The sequence below is a fragment of the Pteropus alecto genome, unplaced genomic scaffold, assembly GCF_000325575.1.
Source record: "Pteropus alecto unplaced genomic scaffold, ASM32557v1 scaffold21, whole genome shotgun sequence".
In the NCBI taxonomy this organism is placed as follows: domain Eukaryota; kingdom Metazoa; phylum Chordata; class Mammalia; order Chiroptera; family Pteropodidae; genus Pteropus; species Pteropus alecto.
The window spans coordinates 16,494,966-16,511,790 of NW_006436282.1; the positions used below are offsets into that span (position 1 = coordinate 16,494,966).

The 16,825-nt window shown below is 36.8% G+C and overlaps 1 protein-coding gene across 3 annotated transcripts in view; it reads left to right on the forward strand.

Moving 5' to 3' along the window:
- The window catches only part of KLHL7 (kelch like family member 7), a 54,485-nt gene that overhangs the window by 13,315 nt on the left and 24,345 nt on the right, over positions 1–16,825 (forward strand). For all 3 annotated transcript variants that reach the window (XM_006911987.2, XM_015589508.2, XM_015589509.2), the window contains exons 2-6: positions 4,671–4,773; positions 5,613–5,706; positions 5,973–6,097; positions 9,674–9,849; positions 12,164–12,338. In XM_006911987.2, coding sequence (XP_006912049.1) covers positions 4,671–4,773; positions 5,613–5,706; positions 5,973–6,097; positions 9,674–9,849; positions 12,164–12,338 — 673 coding nt within the window. The remainder of the gene's footprint in view (positions 1–4,670; positions 4,774–5,612; positions 5,707–5,972; positions 6,098–9,673; positions 9,850–12,163; positions 12,339–16,825) is intronic.

Below are 16,825 nucleotides of genomic sequence, written 5' to 3' on the forward strand. Positions count from 1 at the left end.
CTTTGATCCATATCACCTTCCTTGAATAAATAGCAAAAATAACTCTCTCTTTCCTAGTCCCATCTTCAAAGAGCCGTTATACCGAAGTGTCTTCGCTTTCTCTTTCAAAGCCGTTTGGCCTAACTCATCACATGCTTCCCTTGAGGAATGAAATTCCGTTTTTTCCTCTGTTAATGTAGGTGTCTTCCTTTGTTTTTCTTTCGCTTTCCCGCTTGTCTTTTTGTGATTATATGTATTTTTTAAGTCCGATGCTGTTTTTCTTTTCCGAGCGAACACGATGCCTAAAGAGGCCTTTTTAAGTTTTCTCCTAGCCTTTGGGTTTCTTGTGGCTTTGTTGAGACTTTTTCTAGTATCTCAATCCAAGCAGATGATTTGCCCCCATGTAACGACTCCACTTCCCTTTACCTTTTTAGTGACTTAAATCCACCACCCAACTATAGTTGAATCTGCAGTCTGCTCAGGTATTTATACCCAAGGCCAACCCAAAATCATGCTGGGAGGGACTGATTGCAGAACCTTGTCGACCAGCTACGTAAATCCAAAGGTTAGTCAGTCATCCCTCAGTCCTCTCCTTGGGAGACAATGGAAACCAGCTACGTAAATCGAAAGGTTAGTCATCCCTCAGTCCTCTCCTTGGGAGACAATGGAGAGTAGAATTTGGGACGGCTGATCCCATGCCTACCAACGCCAGCCGGAACCTCTTACACTCCTGTGGAGCTTATGTGGAACCTACAGCTGCCTTCTGCAGTTCTTTCTGGCAAATTTGTAAACAGTAAATGGTCATTGCACAAACACATGCCTGAAATGCTTGCGTGTTTTGAGGTGAGTCTTTCCTAACCGAAGGACTCTTTCCTCAAACGTCCCTAATACTTTCAGGCACTAAAGCAGCACCTAAGTTTCTGCTTCCTCTGTGGTGCTGTGAGCATCTGTGCGTAGGTATGGGTTTGAGGGGCCCTCTTCCACTGCTCGTTCTAAGCATTTGAGCAGTCAACACAGGAAACAGATAAGTTAACGGTGACAACAGACTGGAGAACATGGCTTGAACCTGAGCATAAAATTGAATTTTTTCTCTCCTGAGTTAAATTTACCCACCCATCTGAAGCAGAGCAGCTGAAGAATGGGAATAGTTAGCCCTCTCCTGCTCCGGGGACAAGTCTGCCCCAAGGAGTTACATTCCACTTTGAGGGAAGTTTTATGGAAGGAGAATGAACCAGGAGGCCTGGCTCTGTGACCTCTACCACACTTTTGCCCATCCTGTTGTCATCTTCCACAAGTGATGGATGGAGAAAGAGACTGAAACTACCTTCCCCAGAGGAAGAGGCAGTACAGTAATAGCCAGAAATCTAATGTTTCTCCAGACGTGTAACAGTTATCCCAGTACCATATTTTTTTCAATTATCTCACCTCTCATTACATTTTTTAAATTAACAAACCTTATTTTTTTGGAGCAGTTTGAGGTTTACAGAAAAATCAAGCAGAAAGAAAGCGCAGAGAGTTGGTATTAACCCCTTCCCCCTCACTCCCACAGTTTCCTCTATTATTAACATCCTGCATCAGTACGGTGCATTTGTTACACTTGAAGAGTCAATATTGTTACATTATAATTAGTCATAGTTTACATTAGGGTTCACTCTTTGTGCTGTACATTCTATGAGTTTTAACAATGTATAATAACATGTATCCACTGTTATGGTTTCATACAGAATAGTTTTACTGCCCTAAACATTGTCTGTATCTTCTCACCACATTTTTGAAATGGTACTTTTATCATGTACCAAATTCCCACTTAATGTAGATCCCTCATATTTCTTAGGTTTATTTCTCGACATTTAAGTATTTTCTTGCTGCTGTGACTTGGGTTTTTCTCATTCGTATTTCTTTATGGCATATATAGATTAGCTAATTGCTTTTTCATATTTCTTCTTTGTATCTAGCCAGCCATCTTACTGACTTTTCATATTAGTTCTGCAAGTATTAAGTTGATTTCTCTTCTTTCTTACTGATTTGGCTAAAATTTCCAGAACAATGTTGAATAATAGTAGTGATATGTATATCTTGTTTCAAACTCAAAAGAAAAATGCCTCTCCTGCTGCACCATTAAATGTGATGTTTGCTTTTGATTTCTGATGAATGACTTTCAGTTTATAGACACGTCATTTTCTTTATTAAAGAGTCCTCAGGAAATGAATTTTGAATTTTATCAAACATCCTTTTGCCATCTTAGCAGTTTTTCCGCATGAAGTTTTTCTGTCAGTGTGATGAATTACATTAATAGAATTATTTTTCTTGAATGCTCCTTGCATTCCTAGAACAATATTTGACTAATACCTAGCTGAATTGTTTGCAAATATTCAGCAGATCTATAAGTAAGTCCCCGAAGGAAGAAAAAAGTACAAAGAAAAGGTGACCAAAATAGCAACTGGCAATTAAAGAGAAAAGATAAGGAAGCTAAATAAATAGCATAAAAAATGTGGCGTATGTAAGGTGAATCGTAAGTTATGAGTAATAAATATGAAGGATTAAACTAAACCTTACTAAAAATAATCTTAAATGGCGAGAACTTTAGAATCAGTCACACAAAAACCTATGCTGTTTATGAGACTAAAGATTCAAAAGCTGAAAATATTAAATGCAAAAGTATGACTAATATGGGAAGACATAAACAGAGAAATTGCAAGGTTCATTTTTCTTGTTTTATCCAGTGAACACGTATTGTTCAAAAGGTAGGTTTTTTTGTTTGTTTTAGGTTTCTCTTCAGTCAACCTAGTACTTGTTACCTCTCGTGTTACCAAGGTCTCTGTCTCTTCCCATTTCCTATCGGTGGATGCACCTCTTCCCCAGAGGATTGATAGCAAGAGGGACCTCTCTTCAGGTCACTCCCATCTCTTGTCGAAACCCACTGATCTGTTGTAGTACAGTCAAATAAATGTACCATTTGGATACAGAAGATTCCTCCCATTCTACCCCCTTTCCCCCTTACACACACACAACATTAATATCCAGCTGGAGATTTAATCTCAGACTAATACTAAATCTCACCGATTTCTCTAACTTCCTTTAGCGCCTTTACATTCACTCCACTGAAATCCCCTATTGTTGAGTATGGCTTAGAAAGGTTTTTTGCTACATTTCAGTTTAGCTCTACACTCTCTGGAACTTCCCATCAGCAGCCGTAGGTCCCTCGCCTAACTGATTTGCTTGCTGTGAGCATTCTTTTTCCTTTTCTCTCTCCTTTCCTTCCATCCTTTCCTCCCTCCTCCCTTTTTTCCTCCTTCTTTGTCTTAAGCAACTTGATCTGCTTTTTTGGTGGTAACCAAATAGTTGGCTTGGTTTTGCTACCTGGTATTTTTTGGTGTGGTAAGTGGCAAAAGCACTGGAGAGCTATGCCTACTCTGAATCTCCTCCCAAATACAAGGAGATAAAAATTTAAAAATTCAGGACACTGTTGGAATAACAGTAGCTTTAACTACAAGTAATCTGCATATAATTTCTAAATAATTGTCTATACGTTTTATTAAAAAAATCTTCAATTGAGCTGTAAAGTGAAATTTTGTACATCCTTTAGCCCGTTATTTGGGGGCCATTTTCTTTCTCATTCTAAGCATTACTATCTTATTTGAATTTTTATTCATGGAGTAATAAAGTAGGAAATAGCAGTGATTTATCTATCAGAAACTGTAGTAGTAGTTTCAGCAAAATACTAAAAACTTGCAAAATGCCATATCCTCTGAGCTACTAAGTCATTATTTAGATTTGTGAGTAATAGATTTTTTTCACTCAGAAAATATTATTTGCTTCATATTCCCAGTGCCTGAAAGAGTACTTACTATATCATAGGCTCTAAATTTTCTTTGAGCCTTATTTGTACATCGTATCTTTAACTTTATTAAGAAATTGAAATTTTATATGAAAAAACTCATTTTTTTCCTTGAAAATCATCTCTAAATTTAGATTCCAGTAAACTTTAAATTTTTTTCTTTAATGTTCTATTTTCCCCACATTTAAGTATGTAATCTAGTTCTGCCTTTAAGATCTAGAGTGACACGATTTTGGCCTTGGTCAGAAATCATAATTTATAAGTGGCTGCTATCTGGCTCCTGTAAAAAATGCATTTGGGAGAAGTGTTATTTATAAGGAAAGAAGGCTAAATGGACATTGGTTCATCTACTCTTTGTATTCTGAGTTGTTTCTGTTTCAAGTTAGATCTATGAAGGCTACTTTCTTAGGAAATGCAGTGAACAGTCTGGATTTTATCAAGGATAGATATTTAAAAAAAAAAGATTATTATGTTTGAAAAATTTAACAATAACTGCCATTATGTCATTTGATGTCCCTATAAAATCTCATCATGAGAAATATATTAGAATTTGTTTAAGGAAAAAAAAAAAAAAGGCTTCTCTGAAGGATTAGTAGACTACTTTTTTGCTAGTTATGAAGATTTGCCTGACTGTTGGGGAACTTAGTGCCAGATTTTGATACAATAAACTCATGACGGCGACTCTGTAAGTTCTTCCTAAATAGGTCTTATAAACAAATTATGTGCTGGGAAAAAAAACTAAACTTAAGTTGAAAATAGAGGTAAAGCATTTGACAAGCACCTGTTTTCTCCGTTTGCTAAGCTAGGCCCAACGACCCCCCCTTTTAATTTTATCTATTTTTCTCTTGATTAGAAAACATTGTGTGATGTGATCCTTATGGTCCAGGAAAGAAAAATTCCTGCTCATCGTGTTGTGCTTGCTGCAGCCAGTCACTTTTTTAACTTAATGTTCACAAGTAAGTACATTAAGGTCAAAGATATTATTTATTCTGTGAAAATGAGGTGGGTCCAAATGAAAATCTGCCATTTTCCCTAATTTTTAAAAGACTTAAGAAATTAAGACCACAGGACAGTGAAAAGATTGAAAGGTCACCATGGTGATGATTAATCAAAGGAGACATTTCTTCATTAGCCTTAAAGGCCTGAGGTCTTTATTGATGGAGATATAGCTTCGACTTGAGTGCCCTGGCTTTTCTTCTTAACCTCAGACAAATCTTATGACATTTTATCTAACAGGTTAAACTCAATAAAAATGAAAAATGAAATACAGCATATCATACTAGAAATAACCCTAGATTTGGAGTGGAAAACTGGGTCCAAGTCATGGTTCCTCTACTTTGTATTGTCTTATGAGCTTGATCAGGTTATGTAATGTATTTGCCTCAAGTTTTCTCTTTGATGCTCTGGCTACCTGCGAGGGTTTGGGGGAAGAATGAGAGCTTTGCCAGCTGTGGCTGACTATATATATAATTGTCATTGTTATCATAGGTTTGTTCTAGCTACATCAGAGGCATTTTGCTCAGAGCAATTTAAAAGAGTGCTGCTGAATTATTTTAGGAGTTGGGAAGATACTAAATCTAGTTTAATGTCTCCTGTTCCAATTCACTAATTTCATAGATATTTTAAGTCGAGGCACATCTCAAGTGTGGAGAATTAATATGCTTTTTTTATAGGAATGTTAGGCTTTCTGGACAGAGACCTCTGTCCTGTTATCTTCTCTGTATTTAACATGGCCTGGAATGAAATGGTTCCCCAGTGGTAGCACTCATGCCATTTACGCTCCTCTTCATTCTAGCTAACATGCTTGAATCAAAGTCCTTTGAAGTGGAACTCAAAGATGCTGAACCCGACATTATTGAGCAACTCGTGGAATTTGCTTATACTGCTCGGTAAGTTAAAAAGGATCATTTCTGTTGTGGAGGAGTGAGGTCAGGATCTGCCACAGCAAAGAAGTGTAACAAACCGATGTGTTCCAGAGTCTTCAGAATGAAATACAATGATGGGGCTAAGGGAGGGCTGAGGATCCTGTGCCATACTCATTTAAGGACTGAAAAGTTTAATTTTTTACTTAATTTCAAGGGCTAATAGGATACGGTCTACAGTAGTAGTATTTAAAAATGGTAGGAAATTAATATTCACTTTAACTTATTTGCAGAATTTCTGTGAATAGCAACAACGTTCAGTCTTTATTAGATGCAGCAAACCAGTACCAGATTGAACCTGTGAAAAAAATGTGTGTTGATTTTTTGAAAGAACAAGTTGATGCTTCAAACTGTCTTGGTAAGATATCAGATTTCTATTTAAAACAAACAAACAAACAAACAAAAAACCTTATGTATGTTTTAATAAAGAAAAAAAGCGTGATTATAAGTATTCTTATTTAACCTTAAAGACGTTGTCCACTAGAAAATTTTCTCATAATTTTAAGAAAAGCTTAGGAAGGGTAGCAACAAGCTCATTAAATATTGTATACTATTTTCCAAAATATAAAAAGCTTTAATAATGAACTGTTGTTTAGGATAAGGAGTGCCTCTGGTGGCAGTGTGACAGATGATAACATAGCATGAATGTTTACTTTTGTTGACGCGCTTGTGATCACTACAGTCTGTCACAGATTTTTATATCTGAAAATCAAACCGAGGTTGTGTAACTTGCTGAAGTCACAAAACTGGTATGTGCAAGAGCTGGAGTTGGTATTCAAGTAATCTTATTCTTAACTGCTACGCTGTGCTGTCTGTCTACACTGCAGATATGCTTACTGGCGAATACCAGAACACTTAAAAATCCTAGACTGTCAAGTAAGATACTAATTAAGGCACTGCGATAGCATTCTATTTTAAAGCCATTAATGAAGTATTATGTATTTGGTGTAAGGCGAAGCAGAGAAAGTTGATCAGAGTTTTCCAGAGTGTGGCGTAGTATGCTTGTCACTGTGAGATCGTCCTTAGTGGCACACGAATGAACATCCAGATCTTCATAATTATATTTTCTTACCCTTGCTGTGATTCAGAGGAGAAGAGGGTCAGGGTAGGAGTGCTAGGAAAGCAGGGAGGAAGGAAAGCGGAATCAAAGACGGTGAAGAGAGAGGCCGGGAATCCAGCCAATGCCGATTTTTGACTCACAGGAGATGATGAGGGTTACTGATAACGAGAAGCCAAAAGCTGGAGGAGAGAGCTCCTGGAGATGCATGAGAAGTTTTGCAAGCTTTCTCTGTCCCCTCTTTTCTAGGTTCCCCTCCTCTTAGATAATTTCATTACTCCATCTGGCGCTGTGAAAAACCTCCACTATGAGTGTAGAGAAGATCTTAGAAGCCGGTAGAAAGGAAACAAATTTTAGGAAGGGATAAAAGCCAGGCAAAGGGGATGGAATGAGATTGCGTCTGGTGTCCAGAAAAGGCATTGGACAGATGGGAGCAGGAGGGGAAATAGCTGTGCAGGTGAATATACCGATGGGATTTTTCTTAACGATAGCCATCAGTCTACATAGTGAAAAGATCCCTGTGTTAGGAAATAAAAGACCAGCCTCTAATCCCATCTATGCAGTAGAAACACTCTGAGAAGAGTCCCTCCACCTCTCTGGGCCATCTCTCTAGAGCTCCATTCATTAACAAGATTTAGATGCCTGAGATTTAAGTTTATTTCCCCTTATATAAATTCACAAAATTCATGATAAGAAGGGATTTTAAGAAGTTTTTTGAAAGATGATGCCTTAAAGATGTTTCCCTAACTCACGAGCACTCTAAATTTCCTACTGGGGTGATTCAAGTAGGAAGAAAAACAGCTAAAGTGAGAGTGGACGTGGCAGTAGAAAGCGTAGTGTGGAACCTGGAGCAAGTTTGCGCTAATCACTGTGGATGCCTTCTGTCATCATCTGTGACAAAGCCGGGAGGAAGGACAGCCTAGCAGCCTAAAAGGGAACCTGATTCTCTGGCTAAGCCCGGGGCAAAGACAGTGGCCCAGCCAGCTGGGCCAAGTAGCTACTAGGTACCCCGGGGACTACTTCAGCCTGCGTTCTTTTTTTTTTTTTTTGAGCCCTGAACATAGCTCTCCCTGTGAGGTAATTGGAGAATTCCTGTCTTATTTTTCATCACTTGTCAATTCTCTGCAGCCCAAAAGATCCCCGTCATCTGACTTCCTTGTGTACTAAAGGAATCCCTGGCAGCTTATGGCATTAGACAAAGATCATATGTACGAAGTTAAAGGAAACCCAGTAGTTTGAGGGACAGAAAATCAAGCTAAACAGCCAAAACGAATGGCTCCCATAGCCAAACTTAACTTAAGAAATAGAAGAGAACTTAAAATAGAAATAATGCATTTGAAGGGGGATTTTCCATGAAATTCAGTTGAATTGAAAAATAGAATGTGTATACCTAAAAATCAAACTAAAGATCAAACCGGAAACTGCCTCATGATACAAAACAAGATTGCAAAGAAATGGAAATGATAGTGAAAAAATAAAAAAAGACATGGAGGGAAGATACAGAGACACTAACGTGAATTAGGAATTTCAGAAGGAAGAGTTGGAGGAAAAACACTAACTTAGAGATTCTGAGTACAGAATCCCTCTAGAATTTTGCAGTGTTTTTCAAGATCTTATCAATTGTCTTGGTGATGCCTAAATTGAGTTTTGTTCAAGTCTGTCTTAAACCATAAGATTAGTTTTCATAGAAAACTACTTTCTTTTCACCTTTATATTTTATTAATCTGCATAATATTTAATTGGGTTGTATAACTGCAACAAAGTCAACTGCCAAAAATTAATCAGTAACCAAATACTGGTTCTTGTTGAAAATATCACCTCCCTGATGGGAGCATAAGTAGCAGACTGCTTACCGTGAGCATCTCGCATGCCGGGGCATTAGTCGGTACGTTGAGAAAATGGCAGTAAGTTCATTGCAGGCATCAGTCATGAGGACCTTTATGGTATAAATATGAAAGCATCAAAACTCATTATCTGAAGATAGCATGAAGTCGAAACATGGAAAACCAAAGATAATGGACCGAAAAAAATGTATCTCATGACTTTGAAGGGAGATCACATGCAATGATCAGTGGTTTTATTGAGGAGAGAGATTGACAAACTTTTTCTTTTGTAGAGGGCGAGATGGTGAATATTTTAGGCTCTGTGGTCCATGTGTCGCATGTGGTCCTTGTCATCGTTCTTCCTTCTCTTTTCTCTTCCTCCCCCCTCCCCTTTCTTCTCCCTTCTCTCTTCCTCCTCCCCCTGCCCTTTTTTTCACTACCCTTTAAAAATCTGAAAAATATTCTTAGCTGCTGACACCAAAGCTGGATGTGGGCTGGATTCGCAGAGTCCTCATATAGAACATTTGCAACCAATTAATAACTTCCCTCCCGAACGAAAAGTAAAATAGCTAGGAAAAGGCTGGATGCGGAATCTGTAAGGTTTCTGTGAAGACAGTCGTGCGATTACATTGACAGTCATAAAAAATCTAAACGAGTAGAGATGTATGTCATGTTCCTGAGTGGAGCTCCTCCAGATTGCAGAACAGTCAGCCATCCCCAAAGCAATCCAGAAATTAAGTGCAGTCCTAATTAAAATCACATCAGGGTTTTTAAAAGTAGAACAAGCTTATTTTGAAACTTATTTTGAAATTAATTTGCAAAAGAAAATGTTTAACAGTAGCCAAGAAAAGTTTGAAAAAACCTTGAAGGGAGCTTGTCCTACAACATATCAAAATCAGCCATTCATAAGATGGCATAAGAATAAACAATGAAACAGAAGAGAATCCAGATTTATGAAATTCATGCAGGCTCATTTTTCTGGGGTCATACTTTAGTGAACGTTTGGGGTTTTTTTTTTTAAGTGATTTTCTATTCATTTTCTTTGTGTATTTAGGTATAAGTGTGCTCGCAGAGTGTTTGGACTGTCCTGAATTGAAAGCAACTGCAGATGACTTTATTCATCAGCATTTTACTGAAGTTTACAAAACTGACGAATTTCTACAACTTGATGTCAAGCGAGTTACACATCTCCTCAACCAGGACACTCTGACTGTGAGAGCAGAGGATCAGGTGACTAAATTGCCCTCTCACATTTTTCTTAGTGAAAATGTCATTATTTATTTCTCATGCTTCATGTTTGGATTCATGGCAAGAAAAAGAATATGAGGAGGGAAGGTGTCTCTTGCATTAGACAGAGCATTCCAGAGTCTGTTTCATAGGAAAAGTAAGTCTTGGGTACTAGTAAGGGCTGGCTATATGGGAGAGAGGCTACTTTGTAGAGATGAAGCTATTAGGTACCATGGCAGGCAAAACAAGGCCCAAAGATGGTCCGTGCTCTAATCCCCAGACCTATGAATACATTGCCTTACGTGACACATGAAATTTTGCAAATATGGTTAAGTTAGGGATCTTGAGATTATCTGGTGGGCCCAATGTAATCATAAAGGTCCTTAAATGTGGAAGAGGTAGGCAGAAGACTTAGTATTACAGTGATGTGATGTGAGAAAGACTTAGCCGGCCCTTACTGACTTTGAAGATGGAAGAAGGGGCTGCAAACCAAGGAATGCAAGCGGCTGCTAGATGCTAGAAAAGGCAGGGAAATGGTTTCTCCTCCAGAGCCTTCAGGCGGCCCTACTGACACTTTAATTGTAGCCCAGTTTGACCCATTTTGGACAATGACCTACAAAACTGTCAGACAAACTGTCAGAGGTGTAAATTGGGTACAGGCATATGGGGGTGAGGTGGCGTAACATTTTGATATGCAGATGTTCACTTAATCCCTGTTTTCAGTCCCACATCCTTCTCTGTATTTTAAGCCAGTAAGTTTGTGGTAATTTGTTACAGTACCAGTAGGAAAGTGATAGAAGTATTGTAAAGTCATAGGCTTTGAGTTACTTTTGTTCTAAGGATAAAAGGTTTGCACTGAGCCATGTTCTTTCGTCCGGTTTTCTTCATGGCCCAAAATATTAGTTTGCAAGTTCACAGGTTGGATCTGGAGAACTTAAATAGGCAAAAAGAAAAACTCAGTTCTGTGATCAAAATTAGCTGACTTACATGCACTATGGAAAGGGAAGAAAAAGGTACTTTAGGCTGAAGAAACTTGACAAACAGGACCTACAGGTTTTCAGACCTGACAAACACTAAGTACAGGTTAAAATCATCAGTGATAAGTCATGTCGATAACATGCAACCTTGATATAATGTAAGGAGAATGGCATGTCACATCTGTGATCTTTCTCCCAAAATTCTATAACCCTAGTCTAACCATGAGAAAACATCAGACAAACCCAAATTGAGGGAAAATCTATAAAATATCTGACCAGAACTCAAAACTATCATAGTCTGGAAGAGCCAGAAGTGACATAATAACTAAATGTAACATAGTATCCTTTGTGAGATTGAGACAGAAAAAGAACATTAGATAAAAACTGAAAAAACTGTTTAAAAGTATGGACAATATTGGTTCATTAGTTGTGATAATAGTATCATGCTAATGTAACAAGTTTAACAACTGGGTACAGGGTATTTGGGAACTCTCCACACTATCTTTGCAACTTTTCTAAAACTATTCCAAAAGAAAAAAGGTAATTTAAAAAAATAGTCCAATTCCCATAAAAATTAACTCACAGGGAGATGAGAACTTAGGTCTTATTAACACCAACTCAAAATCAACTGATTTAACTTGTTCAAACATCTATGTGGTAGATGTGTATGTGTATGAAATATGTTTGTTTTCAGTGTATCTAAATTACTGATTTCTTAATCAAATTATGTTAATGAACTTGGACTTGTTTGGTACAATTATGATTGCTACAGTATTGTTTTGGAAAACAATTCTCATAAATACCTTGTAATTTATTTTTTAAATATAGAATTTGTATATTATAAAGTTTCTGGAAAGCAGATAATTCTATCAATTTACAATTCAGGAATATTAGATTGAAATAAAATCATAAGTGACCTTCATATCTTTGGGGATGGAAGGCATCTTCGAAAATTACCGTGTTCTCCGGTTACCAAATGGACATGTCTTGAAACTATCATTGACCAATAGATTTTTTTCAGTAGAAATGTGTATCATATCTCTTTCCAAAAAGGAGGTGAGAATTTTTTTTCAAATAATCATGAATTCAACATCTTCCCTGTCATTACACTAGTAATAATTAGTTCTAAAAAACATATTACCTACAAAAATCACTAGAGCCACATATAAACTGTTCTGAAGTTACAGGCAACGTGTTGGAGAATGAAAGCAAATATCTGAATAAAATATTAGGAATAAGTGGTTATGAGATTCTCCCCCTTCAATGTGAGAGTAAGTTTAGGCAGTTGGGTATGTTTCTGCCATCTAAGAACTTTACTGTGCTGTTTTTCCCCCCCGTAGGTTTATGATGCTGCAGTCAGGTGGTTGAAATACGACGAACCTAATCGCCAGCCATTTATGGTTGATATCCTTGCCAAAGTCAGGTTTCCTCTTATATCAAAGAATTTCTTAAGTAAAACGGTACAAGCTGAACCACTTATTCAAGACAATCCCGAATGCCTTAAGATGGTGATAAGTAAGTTGCCTTAATATCCATTTATAACCTGATCATGTAGCCAGTTTCTCGTGGGCTTTAAACCCTCTAGAATGGATCAGACTCAGTAGCTATGGAGAAATATTCAAGACTTTGCCCTTCCAGATAATAAATCCATTGGGGTTCTCAGCTATCTGCCTGGAAGGGGATGTTTCTCCAGTCCTTATTTTATAGGGACGAGTGTGATAGAAGGTAACAAAAAAAAAAAAAAAAAAATTCCTTGTGCTTTGTCTCCTTTTGTGTACAATAGCTTTCATGTACTTTGTTCCTAGTGTTTCCTTTTTTATTTTATTTAGCCAAATAAGATGTTGTGATCACATTTTCTTTCTTAAACAGATTTTTAAAAAAATTTATTTTGGCCTGAAGCTAATAATTGCCACATTTTTTATTTTTTTATTTACTTCATTTTTCTTGACTTGCAGGCTAAGTCCCAACCCCTCTGTAAAATGCCACTTAATAAAATTGTACAATTAAACAACCTGTTGCTTTTATTTTATTTCTTGGAAACATCCTTCATAGAGTTTTTCTTCTGCCTATTCTAATATTAACTGTTTGTTCTCCAGGCCTAAGGCACAGTTTTTGCCTGGGGCTTTCCTTCCCTGCCATCCTGGGATGTCCTGTGTTGGATCTGTCTTCCCGGACACCAGGTCTTCCCCTTTCTTAATTCCCTCTATTTGATGGAATGTATCCCCAAAGGTCCCCGAGAAAGAGTATATGATGAGTAGATATTTGGAGACTTGACAAATCTCATATCTTTATTTTACCATAATGTTGAAGGATAGTCAAACTGGGTATAGAATTATGTTAAAAGTCATGTTCAGTTAGAATTTTGAAAGCATTGCTTCCTTATTTAGTAGCTTCCAGTGTTACTTTTGAGAAATCTGGTACCAACGTGATGCTTTTAAGTTATCATGTTGGTTATTCTCTATCTTTTTAACCACAGATTTCTCAGTTCTTTGTTAGTGGTAGTGTGATTCTTCAGCGATTGAGTCCCTGAATCTTTTCTTGTTTCTCTTGTTATCCATCTTTGCCTCATTTTTCTGTGTTCTGGGAGATAATGTTAATTTTTCTTTCAACACATTTATTTCAGCCATTATTACTAATTTCCATGAGCTTTTACTTATTCCTTAATTTCTTATTTCATGTCTGTATTATGATTCTAAAAAATATTATAGTGCATTTGATATTTTCTTGTCTGTATTTTCTGTATTACCTTTGTTTTCTTCCTGTTCTTGTTGTTCTTGAAAGCTTTTCTTAAATGTTTGATTTTAGCTGTGCATCGTATATTTATAAGAGTGAGTTATTATAAAAATGATAGGATAAGGCTGTATACGTGAGTGGGCTTCTCAGTTCTGGGGCCGAATTGTAGGGTAATCAATGTAGCTAGACAGTTTTTTAATTGAGGATACCCACATGCCAGCATCTATGGATAGTCTCTCAGGTAGCTGGGTACAGGCATTTAGGAGCTAGATAGGGGAACATTTTGATAGCAGACTTTCACTTAATCCAGTTTTCAGTCTCACACCCTTCTCTGTGTGATTCCTTGAGTCTGGAACAACTGTGACCAGATGGTATATCTCCAGAGACCAGTCCTCCTCCCTCCTGCAGTGGGAGGCGTGGCAGGTACCTTACTGAGCAGTAGGGCAAGGAGACCTGGCAGTGCAACTGTTGTTTCTTCAGAATTTTAGTTACCACTTTCATCCCCCACCCCCTCTTCTAGGGTACTTGGTATCCCCGATAACGAATCTTCCCAGAGTTCTGCAGGGTAGTTTGGCTGGCTTCTCATTGCTATCTCCTTCCACAGCCATTTGTGTTTAACATGCTCTCTGTCTGCAAGCCGTCTTCATAAACTGCGTTTCAGCGTTACAGATCTGCTGTTATCAAAGGTAGAATCTGTGTTCGTTTCTTGTTTCCTTGTTTGAGGATGGCTTTTAAGAGAAGAGGAGAAAAAACGTCAAAACGGCAGGTTGAGTCTCAAGTTCTTTCTATATTAAGTCTGAATCATCTTTTCCTTTATGAGGTCTGGCTTTAGGGATGTAGTTATAAAGATCTTCCTTATTCAAAGATTTTTTTTTTTTTTTATTTCCTAAATTTTTCTCCTGCACATTTATGGATTTCTTTATTTTATTTTTTAAACGTTTAAATCTCTTACCCAACGGAATAAGAATCTAGTTTTTTTACCCAAATGTCTGGCAAGATGGCCCAATATTATTATTGAATAATTTATCTTTTTCCACTGATTTGAAATATCATAAACTAAATTCCCACATCTATACGTACACACAAATACAGTTTCTCTTCCATTTCATTCTAGTACCTTACTTTTAAATATTGTTGTACTTCATTTAAATTGTCTTACGTCTCTGGAAAATTTGTAATTTCCTTTTTATAAGTTCTGCACTTCTTTAAAAAATTTTTAGATATTTTTTGTTGTTGCTATTGTGAATTGTATCTTTTTTCCTTTTATTAGTCATTACTGATTTCTGTTTAAAACTTTTTCAGTTGATTTCTCTTTTATTCCTGGAGGTATAATCATTTATCTGCAAATAACGATAATTTTAGCTTTCCTCCCCCCTAATATTTTTACCTTTTATTTTGTTATGATGCCTGATCACATTGAATAGCTTTTTCAGGACAGCGTGCAGTTGACTAACAGTGGTGATAAATCGCAGCTTTGCCTTTCCCTTCCTTTAGTGAGCATACCTTTAGTTCCTACCTATTGGCACTGACCTGGCTTTTGAGTCATTGGATGCATGTGTGGGGTATGTAGGTGGGTGTGAGTGGAGTGCGTGGGAGGTGTGAATGATTAAGAAAGTACTTTTGTTTTCCTAAACTTTAAATAAATCTGTTTCTCATAGACACGTATAAAAGTTACTGCTTTTTTCTGAGAGTTTGAGAATTTGGGCAAATATTGTTGTGGCGTTGTTTTAAAATTTAGTGTGAATATTTAAGCCGTACAAAGAGGTATAAAGAATAATAATACAAACGCTCATAAACTCGCCTAGCACCTTAAAAAATCAATACAGATGAAGCATCTCATGTACTACTCCCCAGTCACAACTTCCATTCTTCCACTTGAGAGGATACAGTAGCCCTGAATGTGGCATTTGATTACCATATATTTCTTTAAACATTTACCATATATATAAGCAATATCTGGTATTGTTTTGCATGTTTTTAAACTTTATGTAAATGGCATATTGTGTGTATTCTTCTGCAACTTTCTTTTAAAAATACTTTCTAATTTCCAGGATGCTTTCTCTTGTGGCCATTAAGTTATGTAGAAGTATGCTTTTAAGTTGAGCTTTTGGTTGTGGATTTTTAACTTAATTGCATTGGTCAGGCAAAGAACATTGTAGTCAGATTCAATTCTTTAATATTTATTGAGAATAGTCCATTTTTGTATATTTGTCTTGTTTGTATCTTTTATGACTGACAAAGTTGTATTAAATTCATCTACTATGGTGCATTTCTCAATTTCTCCTTTAATTCTGTTAATTTTTCATATATAGATATAGATATAGATAATTTTTCATATATATATATAGATCTGATCTTCGCTACGAATCTAAAAGAATGTGCGTTTTATTTCTATCATTATAGTTATTTTGTGGTCAGAAGGTATTTCTGAAAGTCTAAACTATCATAATGTTATAAGTAGAAATTTAGCCCATTCTGTAAACAGGCATGAAACGTGGCATGACTATGAGATGGTGAGTTAAGTAAGCTTCTGTTAACTCTCCCAGGCTCTTCTTGAATTCCCACTCATCTTAAACCAAAACCACGTGGACAGTGGCCACAGATGGGACAGCAGTATAGATTTCAGTTAATATAGGCATACCTCGTTTTATTGTGCTTCACTCTATTGCATTCACAGATGTTGAGTTTTTTACAAATTGAAGCCAAGACCCTCCTCCAGCAAAAAAGAGTACAACTCACTCTATTGTGATACTTGCTTTATTGTGGTGGTCTGGAACTGAACCCACAGTATCTCTGAGTTACACCTGTATGCGATGAGCAAGAAAGTCTCTCCCAGAAGGTAGTTGGATGGAACCTCTTTGAACCCTTACATTGGTTTTGGTACCTCATCTGGACATTTTGTTTAAGGTGTAGCTGGTTTCAGACACAAAGTTAAGGAAATAAAGAGAAATGAGCACTTTGACTCCTGCCTAACACATCCTTCTGAAGAGGTAATAAGTTTGAGTGTTCTAATTATTAAATAGTATCACTTGCTCCTTAATTTGGAAATTAAGTAAAGTTTCCATTAGACTTATTATATAGCTACTACTTAATAATATTGTTGTAGTTTTAGGTAAGTTGATCCAATATTGTCCCCCAGATTGCAAAAGTATTTTTTCGATATGTCCATACAGTGGAATGCTTTATATTTACTAAAAATGTTTTAGATGAATAATATGGAAATTTTTTCATAAGCGACAAAAGCATAAAACACCACCAGTTAATGGTAT